The 21,394-nt window shown below is 39.7% G+C and overlaps 1 protein-coding gene across 3 annotated transcripts in view; it reads left to right on the forward strand.

The window, feature by feature from the left end:
• LOC108704431 (cAMP-specific 3',5'-cyclic phosphodiesterase 4D) overlaps positions 1 to 21,394 on the forward strand; it is a 298,109-nt gene that overhangs the window by 175,313 nt on the left and 101,402 nt on the right. For all 3 annotated transcript variants that reach the window (XM_041580563.1, XM_018240989.2, XM_041580564.1), the window contains exons 3-5: positions 9,796 to 9,832; positions 11,622 to 11,695; positions 17,361 to 17,410. In XM_041580563.1, the coding sequence (XP_041436497.1) occupies positions 9,796 to 9,832; positions 11,622 to 11,695; positions 17,361 to 17,410 (161 nt within the window). The remainder of the gene's footprint in view (positions 1 to 9,795; positions 9,833 to 11,621; positions 11,696 to 17,360; positions 17,411 to 21,394) is intronic.

A 21,394-nucleotide genomic window follows, 5' to 3' on the forward strand; every position in this document is an offset into this window, starting at 1 on the left:
CCATTCTAGGCAGACTTAATGTGCTGCAAGTTGCAGAGTTAAGCAAAACCTTTGGTGCACCAGGGCCTTCTTTAATGACCCCTTAATATTTTTTGTATCAAGTGAGTGAATACTGGGCAAATAGAGGGTGTGTTAGAGAATGCCTATTAAAGGGGTTTGTTCATCTTTAGATTACATTTTAGTATGTTGCAGAGAGTACTATTCTGAGACAATTTGCTATTGGTCATTTTTTTTTATTTGTAGTTTTTAAATTACTTTGCTTTTTGTTCAGCTGCACTCCAGTTTGGAATTTTAACAACCATCTGATTGCTAGGGTCCAAATTACCCTAGCAACCAGGCAGTGGTTTGAATGGGAGATAGGAATGTGAGCGGATAGCAATGGCATAACTAGATGTTACTAAGCCCCATAGCAAATTAATTATATGGTCCCCAACATATTCAGAGGTTGTCTTGTTTTATTAATACCTGTATATATATTGAATTTGCCTCATGGGGCACAGTGTTGGACTAGGGGCCAAGGGCCCTGCTGCCTTAGGGAGAGCCATGGTGTAGGTAGCGGGTCTGGGCCAGCGGGGCCCAAGAGAGCCTGGCCCACCAGGCTGGCCCAGTCCGACCCTGATAGGGCCCCCTATACCTGTTGGACCCACCTTCATCCCCAGGGTTTTCTTCCTCTGTAGTTATACCCCTGAAGGAGAGGGACTGAATAGAAAGATAAGTAATAAAAAATATCAATAAAAAAGTTTTTTGGCTGCCAGGGTCAGTGACTCTGGAAAGCTGGAAAGATTTAGAAGACAAAAGAAAATAATTAAAAATATATATATATTAAAAAAAAGACCAATTGAAAAGTTGCTGACAACTTTTGCCTACATTATTGCCTACATACAATTTATTTGCATAAATTGTAAAGTACTGCAGAAAATATATATTAGTATGTTTGTTTATTATTATTATTATTATTATTATTATTATTAGTTGTTTTGCCTAGTGGTGGATACAAACTTGAGCTCATACTGCCAGCATTGGGGACAAAACAAACTAAATTTTGCAATCTACGATTGTCCTAATTTTGGAGTTCATAAATGCAATCGTGGGGGTTAATAAAAAAAACAGCCTTCCTAGTAATCAGTCCAGGAGGAACATGTGCTGGAATAGATAAGAGCTTCAGAATGTGTCACCATTACTATTAATACAATAAGTGGTTCCTCCTGCTCATTCCCTGATAACATTGGCTGGAATGTGTGATCAGTGCCATGAACCAGCACATCATGGGAATCTAACCAGGTATATAATTATATTTAGGCTGCAAATGAGCGGGTGTAGGGATCCTTATAGTTCATATTCTCAAAAGAAGTGATTAAATGTGCACAGGCAACACATCATTTTATTAGAATTAGATCTGAACAAACTGTCTTGTTGGACAACAAATCCCATCATCCTCAGTGGCCAGTTCTCAGCTGCTGTGGTGCTTGTGAGATTGTCATTTCTAGTTTAGAAGCATGTGATGGAATTTGACAGATTAGTAACAAATGAGCTCTGACTGGCAATGCAGAACACGTAATAAATATGTGCCTGAACTGGCCAGCCAAGTGAACATAAAGATCCATCACCAATATATATCCACAACCTGCTGCAGACTTACTTACTGTTAGCATTTTATACTCCACGACTGAATATTTTCATTCATCCAGGTCAGGGGTGTCCAAACTGCGGCCCGAGGGCCAAATGCGGCCCAGGATGCATATGAATGAGGCCCAATTTGGTTCCCAAGGAAACGTCATGTCGCAAAGGATATATGAGGAGGGGGGACCCCGCCCATTGCCCAGTTAGCAATAATAACATAATAATAAGTCTATTTAATATCCAGGTGTCCCATATTCCAGTGTAAAGCTCCATCTGGTTATCCAACTGGCATTGTAGTTCTTTTCTGTGTATTTCCTTTACTTTTACAAATCAAACGTGTTTGTGTATTTCAAATGTGGCCCCAGGCAATTCTTCTTTTTCCAATGTGGCCCTGCGAGCCAAAAGTTTGGACACCCCTGATCCAGGTCATGGGATATCTAGTACAGGTAAATCTAAAAACAACTGGACTTGCTGAGTAACCCAGCAGGTATCTATTGTTTTTTTTTTTTTTTCCCATGCACAGGCCAATAGGCTGCCAATAAAGTCAATACTGGGTAATTAGTAATTGTTTAAAAAGGGCAAAATAATGTTTGACTGCTTCAATGTTACTAGTCTTGAGCAAAGTTTACCTTTGCATTATGAATGCTTTAGTAAGTGATGACTAACTATAAGTGCAGCATTGCATGTTCCTATATGACATGGATTTTTTTCAGTGTTAATTAGTTGGCATGAATACAGAATGGGAATTTGCTCTGAGCCACCTATTATAATATTGTTGGCAGATACTCCATTACAGTACTGGTATCATAGTACAGGTATATTTAGTGTATCAACCTATCCTGATGTGTAGGTACAGGATCACTGCTTCTTCACCTCTCTTTATTAAAATGCAGCAACTTTCTAAAGGAAAAAACATATTTCTGAATCTTTAATATTTCCCCCTGTTCTCTCATAAGTAGGGATGCCCTGAATCCAGGATCCGGTTCGGGATTTGGCCAGGATTCAGCCTTTTTCAGCAGGATTTGGCCGAATCCTTCTGCCTGGCCGAACCGAATCCGAATTTGCATACGCAAATTAGGGGTGGAGAGGGAAATCACGTGATATTTTGTCAAAAAACAAGGAAGCAAAAAATGTTTTTCCCTTCCCACCCATAATTTGCATATGCAAATTAGGATTCCGATTCGGTTCGGTATTCTGCCAAATCTTTCGCGAAGGGTTCGGCCGAATCCAAAATAGTGGATTCAGTGCATCCCTAATCACAAGGTGTATTTCCTTTAGACAGCACTGTCATTACTTAATGAGCAATAGCAACCCTTAGGGAATACGGCTGTACATAGAAATCTCAGGGGTCCATTTACTAAAGCGTGATAAAAATATTCGCACAAAATATAGACAAATTTGTCGCCAAATATATTTTCGCCAGTTTACTTACCTGCGGTAAATATAAATTTGCGAATTTTCTTGCGCAAAAATATGTTTTCGCCAGTTATCGCATTCACTGAAAATAACGCTCCGTACACATTAACGCCTGGATTACTAAACAGTGAAATGTGCAAAAGACTAAATTTACACAAGAATATTCGCATCATTTTACCGCCACCTATGTAGTGGGTATTCGCCAAAAAATTCTCAAGGGGCAGGAAATTTCCCTTATTACTTTTTTTTTTTTACCCATCATTCTTTGCTGACAGGGGACAGATCTGTAGCTATTGCTGACAGGATGATTTGGCTTCTGCTTGAATCTGCTGCAAAAGCAGCAGTTTCAGCTCAGAGGTGTATTATTGGCAGCGGCATCACAGTCCAAGGATTCGTCAGCCTCTACGCTTTTTTGGTTTCATTGTGATTGGCGACATTAAACTGTGCATTTCTATGAAGCAAAGAGATTGACTGGTATCATTTCTTGTTCATATGATTCTATTGGCAGAAGGGTTTATATGATGCAGACATGTTTGACTATTTTATAGCATAAATATTCACAAAAACGTAATTTGTCGCCAGAAAATTCGCAACTCGCTAAAATTACCGCTAACGTAAGCTGGTTCCTTAACGTAGTTACCGCAAGTGATAACAATGACTTCTGAGCACATCGCTGTTTAGTAAACATAGTCGCTGCGAATATTCTGGCGGAAAAATATTCTCTGCGATAACATGCGGAAACTTAAAGTCAGATTTACCGCACTTTAGTAAACGGACCCCTCAGTATCCTGCGCCGACACGTGTATGGCAATTGGCCAGATCCAAGAGCCCAGGACTGGGAAAGGTGGCATTTTCTGTGGGGACTGACATTCCCGTCTTTCAACAGATCTTCTTTTGGATATTTATTTAAGACAAATGCCATTCTTCCATGATCCTAAATCTGAAAATAGATAATTTAATTATGAGTTTAGCTACTACGCACTAAATATAACGTTGCATGCCACGCATTACATGAGACATTATGGGGGACACACAGGCATTACATGAGACAGTATGGGGGACACACAATCCCTGATGAAACATTGTGTACTCCTCAGTATGGGGTGAAGAAGGGACACCTACAGTGTTGATAGGTAATGATGCAAGTAGAGTTCCCAGTGCAAAATTTAAGCATGTCTAGAAAAAAAACGACCTCAGCTTTTTTCTTTCTTTAAACCCACTCTAGCCACCCTTTTTCCTGCATTGTGTGTTGTATGTTGACAATGAATTCTTAGTGGTATATAATGTGAGCACAGGGCATCCCAGGAATCAATAGCAACTGCAAGCCCCTACAAGCACCAACCCTAATGGAAGGCCCATTTCCAAGTAAAGCAGTAGCTCAAGTCTTGATAAGTTAAAAAGGCTTTATTAGGATATGCATAGGCCTATGAGTAAGTGCACGAAACGCGTTAGGCCTATGCATGCAAGACTTGAGGTACTGCTTTACTTGGAAATGGGCCTCACTCCATTTGGATTTTTGCACATTGGAAATATTGATTGGCAACCTTTGAACTGGGGGTTACCTTGGTAAGAAACCATTTCATTAGCTACATTATTTTTTTTTAATTTATTTGTTTAGTTTCCTTATCTTTAGACCATCGATTTATTGACTTTGCCCTTGGATAGCAATTATAAGATTTGGCTATTATTGACAAATCAATGCTTTATACTTTGGCATCCTACTTTGCAGCACCTGTTTCAGCAGGATAATTAGCCCATGTATTGTGTAAGGTTGATACTAAATTGGGTTTGCAGACATGGGAGTGGAAGAACTTGATTGACCCTGACCTACACCCAAAGGATTGGCCCTGACCTGCACCCAAAGGCCTGAGAGCCCAACGTGGGCTCTCAACCTCAATTATGGTCCTGTGGCTGAAACAAAGCAAATGCTAACAACAATGTGAGTGGTGAACAGCTTCATATTAACATCCTTGGTCTTTGGAATGAGATTTTGGACAGGCAGGTGTCCTCGTACTTTTGGCCATATAGTGTGTATAATTGTTTTTTTTGGGACTTTTGTCCTTTGTAGGCAAATCAATGGTCTGCTTTACAGTGAAACTAACATAGTCATTATTCTGCACTGTTAGGTGCTCCAAAATGCTGACATCAGTTATGCAAAGTGTCCTCTCCAGCTGTCAGTTAGCAATAGCCAGCTGAACTCAATTCAATGGTAGGGATGTAGCGAACTGCCGATTTGGTGTTCGCGAACACCGGCAAAAAATGCGAACGTTCGCGAACAGTTCGCGAACTTCGAACACCCGCTAAAATCGTTCGATTCGAACGATCGAAGGATTTTAATCGTTCGATCGAAGGATTTTCATTCGATCGAATGCTTACAATCGTTCGAACGAATGGAAATCGTTAGATTTTTAGCGGTCGAAGGAATTCGAATGGTCGAATGATCGAACGCAAACTCAAAATGCGAACGTTCCCAAACGTTCACGAACATTCGGCGGACGACGCGAACGGTCGAAGTTCGCGCGAACTAGTTCGCGGGCGAACAGTTCGCTACATCCCTATTCAATGGCAAGAATGTAATTGTTATTCTTGTTGTCTGCTTGCGGGGCTTTGTAAGAAGTTTTTTATGCACTCGGAGTTCCTAGTAATATCCCCATAATTGAATATATTTAAAGTATACCTAGCATGGTATCCAACCAAAAAAGAAAAATGCCAGGCACTCACAGATCCCACCTAGCATGGTGCCCACTCCCACTACCCACATCCAAGTTATAGTATGAACCTGCTGCACTTTAGTTCTGTAAACATTAATTGTAACCTGTCCCAACCATGAGCCCAACCAGGTGCCTTGCTTTCCCCATGATGCAGATCAAGGACTCATGCCAAGTGTCCCAGTCTGACAATTAAGATTGGTAAATGAAGGCCCTCCTCTACTAATGTGGGAATTTGATCCGTAAAGCAAGTTGCATCACTTGGTGGTGGAGCAGCTACAACCATTGTTATTAGGGATGCACCGAATCCAGGATTCGGTTCGGGATTTGGCCTTTTTCAGCAGGATTCGGATTCGGCCGAATCCTTCTGCCCGGCCAAACCGAATCGGAACCCTAATTAGCATATGCAAATTAGGGGTGGGGAGGTAAATTGCATGACTTTTTGTCACAAAACAAGGAAGTAACATTTTTTTTCCCTTCCCACCTCTAATTTGCATATGCTAATTAGGGTTCGGATTCGGTTTGGTATTCGGCCGAATCTTTCACAAAGGATTCGGGGGTTTGGCCGAATCCAAAATAGTGGATTCGGTGCATCCCTAATTGTTATGTATACATAATAAAATACCTTTTTCTGGCTCGTCCCCCATACCCATAGTTGCGGGATGTGTGCACTCCAATTGGGGTCCTTTAAGGGGTGGTTAACCTTTTTTTTTTTTTCTTCTGACTTTTTCCAGCTTTCAAATGGGGGGGTCACTGACCCCATCTAAAAAAGCAAATGCTCTGTAAGGCTACACAAATATTGTTGTTGCTACTTTTTATTTCTCATCTTACTATTTTGTCCCTCTCCTATTCATATTCAAATCTCTCAAATCAGTGCCTGGTTGCTAGGGTAATTTGGACCCAGATTGGAGCCAGATTGCTGAAATTACAAACTGAAGAACTGCTGAATAAAAAGCTAAATGCATTAAAAAAAAAAACACGCAAATAATTAAAAATGAAAACCAGTTGCAAATTGTCAGGTTATACTTTATGATACTGTATGAGCTATACAGTGAAGTAAATATAAGCCCACCCTAGAAATATATATTTTCTGTCTGGTATGATACTGTCCCTTTAACAGTACAGCTTGGTTGTTTTCCACTGCTGGAGACACAGGGTTCTGATTTGACTAATCTAAATGACATTTTTATTTAGTAAATATAACTAAACCAATAAAGTTTCCCATAGAACAAAGTCAAAATAAAAACAAATAAAATGGCACAGATACCAATGGGAAAAAATGGAGGAAATGCAAGAATTCAGCCCTGTAGTTACTTTTTTATGTGAATATAGATTTGTTTTCCAAACATGCCGACCATGGCTCTGCCAATGATGGATTTTCCCTGCAAAATATTTAAGGGATTTACTTTTCTATAAAAAACTGACTCCACTGGGATAAAATACAGACGGGTTGATGTCTCCAGGGGCCAATGTACATAAGTAGTAATAACATTAGCAGGAATTCAGTTATAAATCGCTGATATACTTAAAGGGAAAAGATGTTTTTTTCAAAACGCATCAGTTAATAGTGCTACTCCAGCAGAATTCTGCACTGAAATCCATTTCTCAAAAGAGCAAACAGATTTTTTATATTCAATTTTGAAATCTGACATGGGGCTAGAAATTTTGTCAATTTCCCAGCTGCCCCCAGTCATGTGACTAGTGCCTGCACTTTAGGAGAGAAATGCTTTCTGGCAGGCTGCTGTTTTTCCTTCTCAATGTAACTGAATGTGTCTCAGTGGGACATGGGTTTTTACTATTGAGTGCTGTTCTTAGATCTATCAGGCAGCTGTTATCTTGTGTTAGGGAGCTGTTATCTGGTTACCTTCCCATTGTTCTCTTGTTTGGCTGCTGGGGGGGGGAAGGGAGGGGGGTGATATCACTCTAACTTGCAGTACAGCAGTAAAGAGTGATTGAAGTGTATCAGAGCACAAGTCACATGATCAGGGGCAGCTGGGAAATTGACAATATGTCTAGCCCCATGTCAGATTTCAAAATTGAAAATAAAAAAATCTGTTTGCTCTTTTGAGAAATGGATTTCAGTGCAGAATTCTGCTGGAGCAGTACTATTAACTGATTCATTTTGAAAAAATGTTTTTTTCCCATGACAGTATCCCTTTAATACACTTGTCTGCGTATATTACATATATTCTATGGAATGTGAATAGTCCCATCAATGAATTATATTCCTATAATACAGGTATTGGATCCATTATCCGGAAACCCGTTATCCAGAAAGCTCCGAATGACGGGATGCCCGTCTCCCATAGACTCTGTTTTATCCAAATAATTTTAATTTTTTAAAAAAATGTCCCTTTTATCCGTAATAATAAAACAATACTTTGTACTTGATCCCAACTAAGATATAATTAATCCTTATTGGAAGCAAAACCAGCCTATTGGGTTCATTTAATGTTAACGTTATTTTCTAGTAGATTTATGAAGATCCAAATTACATAAAGATCCCTTATCCAGAAAGCCCTAGGTCCCGAGCATTCTGGATAACAGGTCCCATACCTGTATATCAGAAATGGCAATACAGTCTAATATAAAGTAATATCATTATAATAATCACCTCTTGGTGATGTCAGAGAGATTTAATTGCATCATTTTTATGTCAAATGTGGCAATTCTGTATGGGGTAAGGGTCATACAAGTTAGGGAGCATGGGCATTGTCATATAACTGTCAGTTATTAGACTTAAAAAGCCCTCATTTATCTATCTACTGACTTTTTGCCCCAAGAGTCCCTGCAATACTAGTGAGTAAATGCCCTGCAATGCCCCAGGTAAATGCCAAACACCATACTTCTTGTTCAGTCTAAATGGGAAAAGCTTCAATTCCTGATGCGGGAAGCATCTCCGGACTCTCCTCTGCTCAGTTGTGCTACAAACATCAATATCCAATAAATGAAAAACAAAACAACAATGAATGAAAATTGCAAAAGTGCTGAGAAGAGCAATTGGACAATAAGGTGGGTGGATGGTATATGTTTCCTTAAAGGAATTGTTCAGGGTAAAAAATAAAAACTGTGTAAATAGATAGTATGTGCAAAATAAAGAAATATTTCTAATATAGTTAGTTAGGCAAAAATGTAATATATAAAGGCTGGAGTGACTGGATGTCGAACAGAACACTATTTCCTGCTTTGCAGCTCTCTTGGTTTCCACTGGTATGGGAACCAATATCCAGAAACCCCTTATCCAGAAAGCTCTAGATTACGGGAAGGCCGTCTTCCATAGACTCCATTTAATCCATAAAATCCAAATTATATCCATTTCTCATAATAATAAAACAGGACCTTGTACGTGATCCAAACTAAGATATAATTAATCCGTATTGGAAACAAAACCAGCCTATTGGGTTTATTTAAGGTTTTATCAATGATCATGGGTTAATTAATGATGGGCTTATTAATGATTTTCTAGTAGACTTAGGGGCAGATTTATCAAAGGTCGAATTTCAAATTGAAATATACTTCGAAATTCGACCATCGAATGGCCATACTTCGACTTCGAAGTCGAAGTTTTGCTGTCGAAGTAAAATCGTTTGACCGTACGATTAAATCGTTCGAAGGAACGATTTCAACGATTTCAGCGATCGATTTTAACGATTTTACTTCGACTAAAAAAAATTTTTCAGTGAACCATTGAAGTCGAAGTTTTTTTAAAGAGACAGTACTTCGATTATCGAATGGTCGAATATTCGAATGATTTTTACTTCGAATCGAAGTCAAAGTAAATTCGAAGTCGTAGTATCCTATTCGATGGTCGAAGTATCCAAAAAATTACTTTGAATTTCGAATTTTTTTACTTCGAAAATTCCCTCGAATTCACTTCGACCCTTGATAAATCTGCCCCTTCGGGTACGAAAATCCAAATTAAGGAAAGATCTGTTCTCCAGAAAACTCCAGTTCCTTTGCATTCTGGATAACAGGTCCCATAACTGTAATTATTTCCAAGTCCCCCATAATGAATTATTATGGTGATTTTCTCATATCTTGTGTTTTGCAGACATGGAGATGACTTGATTGTAACACCATTTGCTCAGGTACGTACTCCACATACATTGTGTGTGTATTGCGTGTGTAATTTAGGAGTGGCCACAAGGTGGTGTTGTACTGCAGCTTCCAGCATCACCAACAGTGGGACCTGCAGGGGACCATGAACCAGTTGCAGAATCCCCAGCTGGATCCTTAGTGTATTATAGGTGCAGTACCTTCTACAATGCAAAAGGCTGCAAGAAACACTGATTAATATATTCTATATCTTCTGTGTATTTCCTCACCAGGCTGTTAGAAATAGAAGACAATTGAAAACAATTATTGTTTTTTTGTGTGATATTATTTGTAAAATTTCCTTTATATTAGTTAAGGCCAATCTATAGCACAGTGATTCCCAACCAGTAGCTCGTGAGCAACATGTTGCTCTCCAACCCCTTGGATGTTGCTCTCAGTTTCCTCAAAGTAAGTGCTTATAAGTAAGTAAGTAAGTAAGTAAGTAAGTATAGTGCAAACTTCTAGGCTGCCAATCCACATAGGGGCTACCAAATAGCCAATCACAGCCCTTATTTGGCACCCCAAGGGACTTTTTCATGCTTGTGTTGCTCCCCAACTCTTTTTACATTTGAATGTGGCTCATGGGTAAAAAAAAGGTTGGGGACCCTTGCTATAGCACATGCATGTGAAACTGGTGTCTTTAGATCTATATGATGTCTTCTCCCCCCTCCCCCCTTTTTTGTAACCCCAGGCTTTCAATGATATGTGATCTCCAGCTATTTAAACTGTTCACAAATGATCAGTTCTGCCCAAAGATTTTCTGGGGTCTCGTAAAAATTTGGTTCAATCTGCTGATAAAATGACATCACTATGAATGTAACCGTAGTTGGTAATATAATTGTAGCCTCAATAAACACAGAAACGAATTGTCTCTATTCCCTTCTATACAGTAGTATAGAAGGGCCCTCACTGTGGCCCTCACTCAGTTTGGCCCCCAATAGTGGACACCTGCTATAGAAGCAGCTCAACCCGTGCACTACAGTGACATCTAGTGGCAAAATAATGCAGTTGCAGAAAGAAAAGTGCATACCCACCAGGAATATGAAGCTGGCCAAAGATTCAAATATACAGTTGTACGCAACGACATTTTTTGTACCATGGCAAGCGGTTGTTTAGTCGATCGGAGAGGTTAGAAAGTTTCTGTCCGAAAATGATAAGATCTCTGCATGTATTGCCTATCTGACGATATCAGTGGGTGACTGACTGTCATTACTATTTGTCAGGCATGACTTTTGTACGATTACTGTCTGTCAATTAATGGTCAGAACATCATCTGATGTATTTTTCCTACTTATTATTAATCTGAATGGTTAATGGTAGATCGTTAGAATGAAACGAATGAGCGTTCGTCTCTTAAAGGAGAAAATCTGCATCTGCACATCTATGGCCAGTTTAACTCTTTATTTCTCTATTCTACCTAAGCCGCTGGGAGTCATATATATATATATATATATATATATATATATATATATATATATATATATATATATATATATATATATATATATATATATATATATATATATATATATATATATATATATATATATATATATATATATATATATATATATAATTTTTTTTTTTTTTTTATTTTTTTTTTTTATGGGGCCAGTCATTCATTCACCCTAGTGAATAGTTACCCCAAGTGCCTGAACATGATATAGGCCACTGGGCTGTGCAAAATTCTCCATGGTGGCTGCCCCTTACAATACAGATATTTTTGTTATGAGATCCACTTATACCTGTGATATTAATCATGCCGTGTCTTTCCCTTCTCAGGTACTGGCCAGTCTGCGCACTGTAAGGAATAATTTTGCTGTACTAACCAATTTGCAAGATCGGGCACCCAGCAAGTGAGTACTATGGCATCTATTTAAAGGGCAACAAGATGTGTGACTCTGTAGAGACTAAACCCTTCCATAATAACTGTCTTTGTTGTGGCCCAGTGGCTAGTAGAGGAGATGTGATGTGGCTATAATGTTTGTCTGTGCAGTAGACACAGGAGAAACTCACTTGCCAGGACCACCAGAGCACAGGGGCACAAGTGGTGCATTTTAGAGATGATCCCCATAATTAATGCCTTGCGCACATCTTAACAGGTCAATTAAAGGGGAACTATCTCAAAAAATGTTAAATAAACGTTATCATGCTAAAATAAGAATGTTCTAAATAGAATTAGTAATTAGTATAGTAATTATTAATTATAACAGACCTTGTTTCTGAAATAATCAAGTTACTCTTCATTCTCGATCTCTCAGCATCTGTTTCTCTTCATTCTGTCTTCATGCAGGAGTTAGGAGTCTGGTTTTGATTGACAGGTAAAGGGGTGGTTCCCCTTTAAGTATGTTATAGAAAGGTTAATTCTAAGCAACTTTTCAATTCCATTTTGATTTTTTTCTGACTTATAGTTTTTGAATTATTTGCCTTCTTTTTCCTGACTCTTTCTAACTTTCAAATGGGGGTACCTGATCCCATCTGAAGATCAAATGTTTTGCAAGGCTACAAAGTTATCATTATACCTACTTTTTAATAATCATTTTTCTAGTCTGCCCCTCTCCTGTTCATATTCCAGTCTCTTGTTCAAATCAATTCATGGTTGCTAGGGGAATGTGAACCCCATCAACCAGCTTGGAGAACTGCTGAATACAAAGCTAAATACCTCAAAAAACACAAATTATAAAAAATGTAAACCAATTGTAAATTGTCTCAGAATTAGTGATGGGTGAATTTATTCGCCAGGCGCGAATTCGCAGCGAATTTGCACGATTCGCCGCCGGCGAATAAATTCACGAAACGCCCGCGAAAAATCGCCAACGTCAAAAATGAGACGGTGCCCATCACTACTCAGAATATCACCCTCTACATCATACTAAAAGTTAATTTAAAGGTGAAACCTCCCTTTAAGTCTTTGGGGGACTGGGCTCCTTTTGCCTAAAAGCTCACTCTTTAATAATCTGGTCTCTCTACATGTTGTATTTGTTCTGAAGTCCGTTAGATTGTTAGATTGTGTTTGTGCTAGGATCAGTTATTTGAGTGAGCTCTAATACACCTACTAGAAAAGGGAGCCCCCCTAATTATATTCGATCTATAAATAAAAATCGGATACCAAAGTCCAACCGAATGAAAGAAACAGATGCTGAAAGAGAGATAATGAAGACAAACTTCATTATATTAGACACTGTGCAGATTTTTAATTGATTATATTTACAAACTTTATTCTTTCAGTAGGATGAACCTTATATTAAGGGCAGATTTATCAAGGGTCGAATTTCGAAGTGGAAAATACTTCGAAATTCAACCATCGAATAGAATCCTCCTATATTCAAACTCGTAGTCGGAGGATTTTATTCATTGTACGATCGTATTACGATCCTAGTACGATCATACGATAGTACTCCGAATCGTAGAATTTGAAGGATTTTATCGTACGATTTTCCTTCAATAATAAAAAAAACTTAGAAAATTGCTCTGGAAGGTCCCCATAGGTTAACATAGCACTTCGGCAGGTTTAAGTTGGCGAATTATTGAAGTCGAAGTTTTTTTTAATGAGACAGTAATTTGATTATTGAATGGACGAATAGTTGAATGATTTTTATTTTGAATCGAAGTCGAAGTAAATTTGAAGTCATAGTATCCTATTCGATGGTCGAAGTATTCAAAAAAAATTACTTTGAAAATCGAAATTTTTGTATTTTGAAAATTCACTCGAACCTTAGTAAATCTGCCCCTAAATGTTTATTTTTGCCATAGTATCCCTCTAAATACGGATTATGCTAGGCATTGTAGCTTTCTGATTCTTAGCTAAAGAAGAGTTGACTACTGTATCAATGGTTACATGCAGTCAGAACCAGCGGTACAAAGAGCAGCCAGACCAGCAATTACATTTAAATCATTAAAAATGTATATTTCAGGTTTTGTAGCCAATTTCTTGAAATAACATTTTGTTTCATGATATTTGCATTTAGCGGAGCAACAGCAATCTGTGTTCCTGTCGCTGGTGTGAATAAAAGTTACAATAGGCTCAATAGGTAGTGATGAGTGAATTTTGTTCCATGTATCATTTGGGGAAAAAATTTCTGAGTTTTGCCACTGGCGATAAGTTTTGTGAAACAACTACAAAAATTCACCACACAAGTTTTGTGTGAGACAAAGGTGCGACAAGAATGTCGAGTTTTGAATTCTCGTAGTGTCGCAAATATTTTGGCGAAACAGGACAGATTCACTCATTGCTACGGGGCAGATTTATTAACGTTGGCATGGCAAATGGAATTTTCTAATATTTTTTTTGTGTTGAAACTCACAAATTCAAATTTATAAGCACCAATTCGAATGTTAATTCAAATGTGAGATGTATCACACCTGGACCCTGGAAACAGTTGTAATTTGAATATTGGCCACCTAAAACCTGACATTCTGACATTCAAGGTTTTTTTTTTCCGGAGGAAAACAATTCAAATTCGATTTGAATTTGACTATTCGATTGAATATTAGACGTTCAGTTTTTTTCATAAATAAATTCCCATTAGAGTTGTGAGTACATTCGAATTTATTCGAGTAAAAAAAAAATCACATAAATTCGAAATTTGACCATTGATATGTAACCCTCCTAACAGTTGTCACACAATGTGCTGCTCTGAGATAGCTGCAGCTTTTTACACAATGAAAGTGAAACAACAGCTCCACCTGCTGGTCATAAAACACCGACCGGGTACAGTCAGTAGAAAATTAAGTTTGTGCACAAAGGAAAGGCTTGTGATGTTGCTATGCAAAGAATTAAGTGAGCAGAGAAGAGTCATCTGAGGGCAGAGACACTCGTCAGATTCAGGGAGATTAGTCACCCAGCGACAAATCTCGGAGCGCTTCATTTTCCGTAGTCGCCCCGAAGTTGCCTCGCGAGGAAGCTTCGAGCGACTTCGGAAAACGAATTGATCTGATTTCATTTTCATTCTAGAAGATGCAAAAAAGAAGTTTTTTTCCAGACCAGCGCCTGCGGCAACAAAAGAGTTAAATACCAAAAATGGTGCAGTATCTTTGGTTCAAGTGGTGTCACCCGATGTGATTTGTAACTCTAGCGAACTCTTCACTTCTCACTTGCCCAAATACACCTTATGTGGATTCTCCGTTAGTGAATTTAAATACTTTTACTTCCCATTCACCGAATGAAAATTATCCTTAAATGGCCAGAGGGCCTACTCACAGACAACCTGGTGTAAAGCGCCTTAAAAGTGGATTCCCCACATACTACTCTCCAGCCTTGCGCGTCCCTCCAGATGCTTGATTATAAGGGTAGGAAAACGCAAAATAGTGTAATACTGTTTAAAAATGACTATTTAATAAAAAGCAATTACACTCACATTTCACATGTTAAAATCATCGCATAAGTCCGTTTGGATGGTGTGTGTTGTAGTCCGTCCACCCTTGTAGAGTACTATGACCCTTCCTTGGACCTTCGATTCGCCTAACGCGTTTCGCTGTATCAGCTTCCTCAGAGGCTATAAAATTAAAAGAATTTTTGCGTTTCCCTTTTGAAGAGCCATGGTTCCGTTCTCGCGAGTGTTCTCTCCAACAGTTGGAGAGACTGTGAAAAGACCGGCTACACAAAAGAACCCAAAAGGACTCATTATTCCGCAAACACGTAACATTATATCATTCTAGAAGATAATGGCCAAACTCGCACACCCAGGCCTTAAAAGCTCCGCCAGGTGCTCAATTGCTTGGAAGGATCGGCACCCTCCTCAAACGGCAAAAGAAGAAAGCAAATGGCATTCACAGCATATTCAAGCGGGATAAACCTTGCGTATGTTTATTTGCACACGATGCAACGTTTCGGGGTGGTCCCTTTGTCAAGCAAGTCATGCTTGACAAAGGGGACCACCCCGAAACGTTGCATCGTGTGCAAATAAACATACGCAAGGTTTATCCTGCTTGAATATGCTGTGAGTGCCATTTGCTTTCTTCTTTCATTTTCATTCTAGCCAGTGGGAAGACAGGGATAGGCAGTTTGGGGAGATTAGTTGCCCTGAAGAAGAGGAGATTTGTCACTGGTCGACTAATCACCCCGATTCTGCCTGTGTGTCTCTGCCCTGACATTCCCTGGTCAGCAGAGAGCAGAGCAACATCACAAGATTTTCCTTTTCTTGCTTGATTTTCTACTGACCATGTCTAGTTGGCCAAAATGAATAACAGGTGCCACTGATGTTTCTAATTAATTATATTAGCCATTTTAGGGCTCTTGCTGACGAGCGGTCGTAGCTGCGCTCCCCTTGTGTTCTGTTTTTCTGCGTTCAGCCGCAGGGGAGCGCAGGAATAGACGCATTACGCTTTTTCCAATGGGGCTGTACTCACACAGGCGCGTGTAGGCGCCAAACGCAGGAAAAATGCAGCATGTTGCGTCTCAACCTGCGTTCGGTGCCTACATGCGCCTGTGTGAGTACAGCCCCATTGGAAAAAACATAATGCGTCTATTCCTGCGCTCCCCTGCGGCTGAACGCAGAAAAACGGAATGCAGGGGAGCACAGCTACAACCGCTCGTCAGTAAGAGCCCTTATAAAGTCAACTGTCTTGCTAACTAAAAAAACCCTTCAATTGCTTTTTAGAGCAATGACTCAGACTGCAACAGGCTCACTGAGCTTATACTGGGGGAAAAGAGAGCAATGCAGAGCAATGCATGCATCCGAGCACTGGATCAGCCAGAAACCATGCAGGACTTGTCTCTCTGAATCTGATTAGTGATGATTCACTGCAAATTTCTGGGTCTAGCCACAAATTTTTTCGCAAAACTTTGCCTCGCAGCTCGTTTCACTTCGCACGACAAAACAAATAAGACATGCGACAACCGCATAAATCATTTTATATTTCCCCTCTCCTTCCATATTAACCAAAGACATCTGAGCTGTCCCACTGTCTATATAAGGACATACATATACATATATGGTTTATTTTAATGTGGGATACAAAGCACCTGGGTATTATCTGTTGGTGGTTAGATTTATTATTAGCTGTGCCTGTGTTAGTAAGCTAATAGTATTATATAAACTATAGATTGTACTTTTTGCTTAAACAGCAACATAGTGTAGTAGTAGATACCATCACAAGAGATGAAGTCAAAAATTACAGACATGTTTTTAAATTGGCAACAGGGAGACCTTTTTTTTTCTATTGAAAAAGCAGTTGTAGCCTAGTGGATAGGAGGTCCTCTAACAATGGAGGGGTGTGGAGCAGCAAACAATGCATGTGGTTTTGCCCTCCCAATTGTAATTGGAGGACCCAAAGGAGAAACAAGGTGCCAAAAAAAAAAAACCCCCGTAGACTTGTGTAGTTTGCTACAAAAATACACAACAAAAATAATTTCTCTCGGCAAAAACGTTTTGCACATCTTTTCTGTTTTGCAAATTATTTCACAGTTTTGCGAAATGGGACAAATTTACTCATCACTAAATCTGATGACTGTTTGTCTTCTTTCAGTTTAAGCGACTGTTCTCATCTAACGACTTTTCCTTCTCTCTTTTTTTTATCAAGACGATCCACAATGTGTAACCAACCATCCATCAACAAAGCCACTATACCAGGTAAGTCCCCAGATTTCAAGTGTGTTGCTGCTCTGCAGTTTGGGGTATAAGATGCTCTGCTCATCTGTATTGTTTGGTATGAAATGCACTGCTTTTCTACAGTTGGTGGTGTGAAGTGCACTGCCCTGCAGTTTGGGGTATGAAATGCACTGCTGCTTTGCTGTTGAGTGTATGAAATGTGCTGCCGTTGGTGGTGTGAAATGCATTGCTGCTCTGCAGTTGGTATAAAATGTGCTGCTAATCTGCAGTATTAGGTATGAATGCACTGCTGCTCTTCATTTGGTGTAATAAAATGCACTGCTGCTCTGCAGTTGGTATAAAATGTATTGCTAATCTGCAGTGTTAGGTATGAAGGCACTGCTGCTCTTCATTTGATGATATGAAATGCACTGCTGCTCTGGAGCTGGGGGGTATGAACTGTTCTGCGGTTGGCGGTATGCAATCTCTTTCTGATCTGCAGTTGGGGGTATAAAATCTACTGCTGATCTGCAGCATACCTTCCAACTGTCCTGTCTTCTGTGGGACGATCCCGATTTTTTTTTTTTTCATTCCGCCTGCAGATTTTTAGTAAAAAGTTCAGAGATTGATCTCCTGCACTGACACCAGAAAAAGATACAAAGTTTCTGAAACAATTAAAATAAGAGGCTTTTTGACAGAGAGCCCTGAACACTCAGCACCTGCACTTAGATACACGTGTAACAATTTAAGATAAGCAAAGATACAATTGTAACTATTTAAAGCAGGTCTCTTGCTCACATTTTAAATACTAATTTCAGCTTCATTACCAAAACTGTTATAACACATAAAGCATGGCCTTAAAACACCCAGAAATGTGTTCAGACTTTCATAACCTGCCAAATTTTGTAAAATGGATATGGTAATTAATGGGTGTGGCCATAAAATGGAGGAGGTCAAAAATTATTTTTATATAAAATATCTTTCCCTTTTTCAAATGTTGGGAGGTATGCCGCAATGTTTGGTATGAAATGTACTGGCACACTGCAGTTGGTGGTACGAAATGCGTTACAGTTGGTAGTAGGTAATGTGCTGCTGCTCTGCTTTTTTTGCATTAGTCTTATGCATTGGGTTCTATGCTGATAAGTGGCTTTCCTCTAAGGGTCAGTAAAAGTTAAAGATGTTGGACTTTTTCATGTATTTTCTTTTCAAATGGACAGTAAAGCTGGACTGTTGGAGATTGCACTGTTGCACCTGATTATAAAAGGAGATGTACTGTAGAATTGTTCCCTTTCTGCTCTGGCTCCTCTTCTTGTTTCTTATATAAAGAATTTTTCTCATGTTGGGACATTGGCAGAAACAGGTTGATCATATTCATATTCAGTCGGCTAAATCTCAGCCCTTGCATTGGCTGGTAAGGCTTTCTTGGAGATGCAGTTCAGTAGCAGCTGGAGCATCACAGGATAAGTCATCTCTGCTCAGCAAATTGTGCAGCCCACTGCCTGCAACAATAAAAAGACCACGGGGTGTGGAACTTTGTAGCCACACTACAGGGGGCGCTGTCTCTTGTGTCGTGCCTTCAGAAGACTACTACTATGGAAATTGAAATAGAGACGGATCTGTGTTAATCAGCTCAGGCCAGTAAAGGCTGCAACATCTCGAGGGAAATTGGGCAGGGTTGTGTCCATTTCCATTATCTAAATCTTCATTATGGAGAAAACAGGGGCTTTGATGGTTAAAGGGCAACTAAAAGTGTGGTTACCCTAGTATTTGTGTTGCTGTTTGTGTCTGGTGGAGCTGCCTATGACATTACAATGTGTACACAGGTCTCCTGTGGCAGCTTTCCCATGTTAAAGGGTTATAACATGACATTAAAGCTGTATGATGTGTTCCCATTATTAACGGAGTTGGTTTGCACACGATTTCTCATTGAAGGGAGTAACTGATCACCCACGGTCCCGGGTGCAATATTTGCAACCTGTTTTCCCCTTTGCGACACACAACCCCCAAAGCACACCCCAAACGCCACCCCATTTCCAATATCACACACTGCCATTGCTGTGCCTCAAATGGGACTGTGAATGTTGGTTAAAAAAAAAAAAAGTTGCCGGCAGACCTGGGGGCATTTTTACATAGCCTTGGCCTCATTAAGTGACCCAATTGCATGGTGCACCGCACATTAAACAAACATGAGACTTACCAACCAAACTGGCCCTGCTCACAAGAGCTCACATAATAAATGCTCACGCAAGAGCTGAGATACAGACACCCTTGTATATCCTGTATAGCTGGGCTGCGGGGGAGGGGGTTATGAAGTTAGGCATAAGTTATGAAGTTATAAGTTATGAAGTTACCAATTGATATACAATGTGCTGATTGGAAGTCAAATTAGTCATTAACCTGTAAATAGTGGATGTGCAAATTAAGGATGCACCGAATCCACTATTTTAGATTCGGCCGAAACCCCCGAATCCGTCGCAAAAGATTCGGCCGAATACCGAACCAAATCCAAACCCTAATTTGCATATGCTAATTTGGGGTGGGAAGGGGAAAACATTTTTTACTTCCTTGTTTTGTGGAAAAAAGTCACGTGATTTCCCTCCCCGCCCCTAATTTGCATATGCAAAATAGTATTCCAATCAGCACATTGTATATGAATCCGAATCCTGCTGAAAAAGGCTGAATCCTGGCCGAATCCCGAACCGAATCCTGGATTCGGCACATCCCTAGTGCAAATTAATATTCACTTGAATGTAAAAATAAGTGTGTACGGCTTATATATGATATGGACACTAGAGGGCAGGAGAGATTAAGAAATACTCATTTTCAGAAAATGTCTTGTTTATAGAATGATGAGCTGTATCACTGTGTATAAATATACAGGCTCCTTCAGGGCTAGGGATGGCACATGTCTAACTGGTAGTCAGAATAGGTCCTGGTATTTCAAGCACACAGAGGCCCAATCAGCTCCCACTGTCTATGGCATCTTCCAGCAGTCACAATCCACAGATTTCCAGTCTGAGCCTGGGATGGCACAAGTGTAGCCTGACTTATCATCATATACAAGGCCACCATTAGAAATAATGTGGCCCCATGCTCCCTTCAGTGGGCCCAAGCTATTAGTTCACTGTCTGGCTAAGCACCCTGAGTGCTGGCCCCTGTCAACTAATTAGAAACACTCTGCTCCCACATAAAACTGCCAGCTAAATTCCCTGTCATGGTCATATCCCACTGTGCCCAAAATATGCCCTTGATCCACCATAACCCTGCACACACCCTGCATATGTCTTGGGTCATTTGTTCACCTCAGGTATCTTCTGTCCTTTTCACTGATCTGCACCTGATCATAGTTCTACATGGGCTCCTTGAGGTTCTTTAGCACCCACAGCCACACTAATGGGTGCAGTGTGAGCATAATAAGTGGGGGTGATTTACTAACACCCGGCAAAATTTCCCAGTGTTGTAGACCCTAGCAAGCAATCAGCAATTAGCTTTGATCGGTCTGCTGTGGGTAGAATAAGGAAAATAAATATCTAAATGGTTCTGGGGTCCATGGCTGGAGAGAAGAAAGGAAAGTAGCTTGGGCATGGGTGAATTTTGTCCCTTTTTAAGACAAAAGGAAGTGCTCAAAACAGTAAAATTGTATGATGTCAGGTCGCACGGCCTGAGCATAAAATGGCATTTGCCATGTTGAGTAAATTTGTTACCTTATATAGAATATAAACAACCCTCAGTCTGAGCCCAAACCTTATTTTTATGATGACGTTAAAAAACAATTTAGTTTTTTGATGTTACTGTTCCTTTAAGTAATGAATAAATAATGTAGTATTGCCCTGCAGTGGTAAAACTGGTGTGTTTGCTTCGGAAAGACTATTATAGTTTATATAAACAAGCTGCTGTGTAGCCATGGGGGCAGCAATTCAAGCACAGGACAAATAGTAGATAACAGATAAGCTATGTAGAATCCCATTGTATACTTCAGAGTTTATCTGTTATCAGCTGTGTATCCTGTGCCTTTTCTCCTTTTTC

The sequence above is a fragment of the Xenopus laevis genome, chromosome 1S (genome assembly GCF_017654675.1).
Source record: "Xenopus laevis strain J_2021 chromosome 1S, Xenopus_laevis_v10.1, whole genome shotgun sequence".
Classification (NCBI taxonomy): domain Eukaryota; kingdom Metazoa; phylum Chordata; class Amphibia; order Anura; family Pipidae; genus Xenopus; species Xenopus laevis.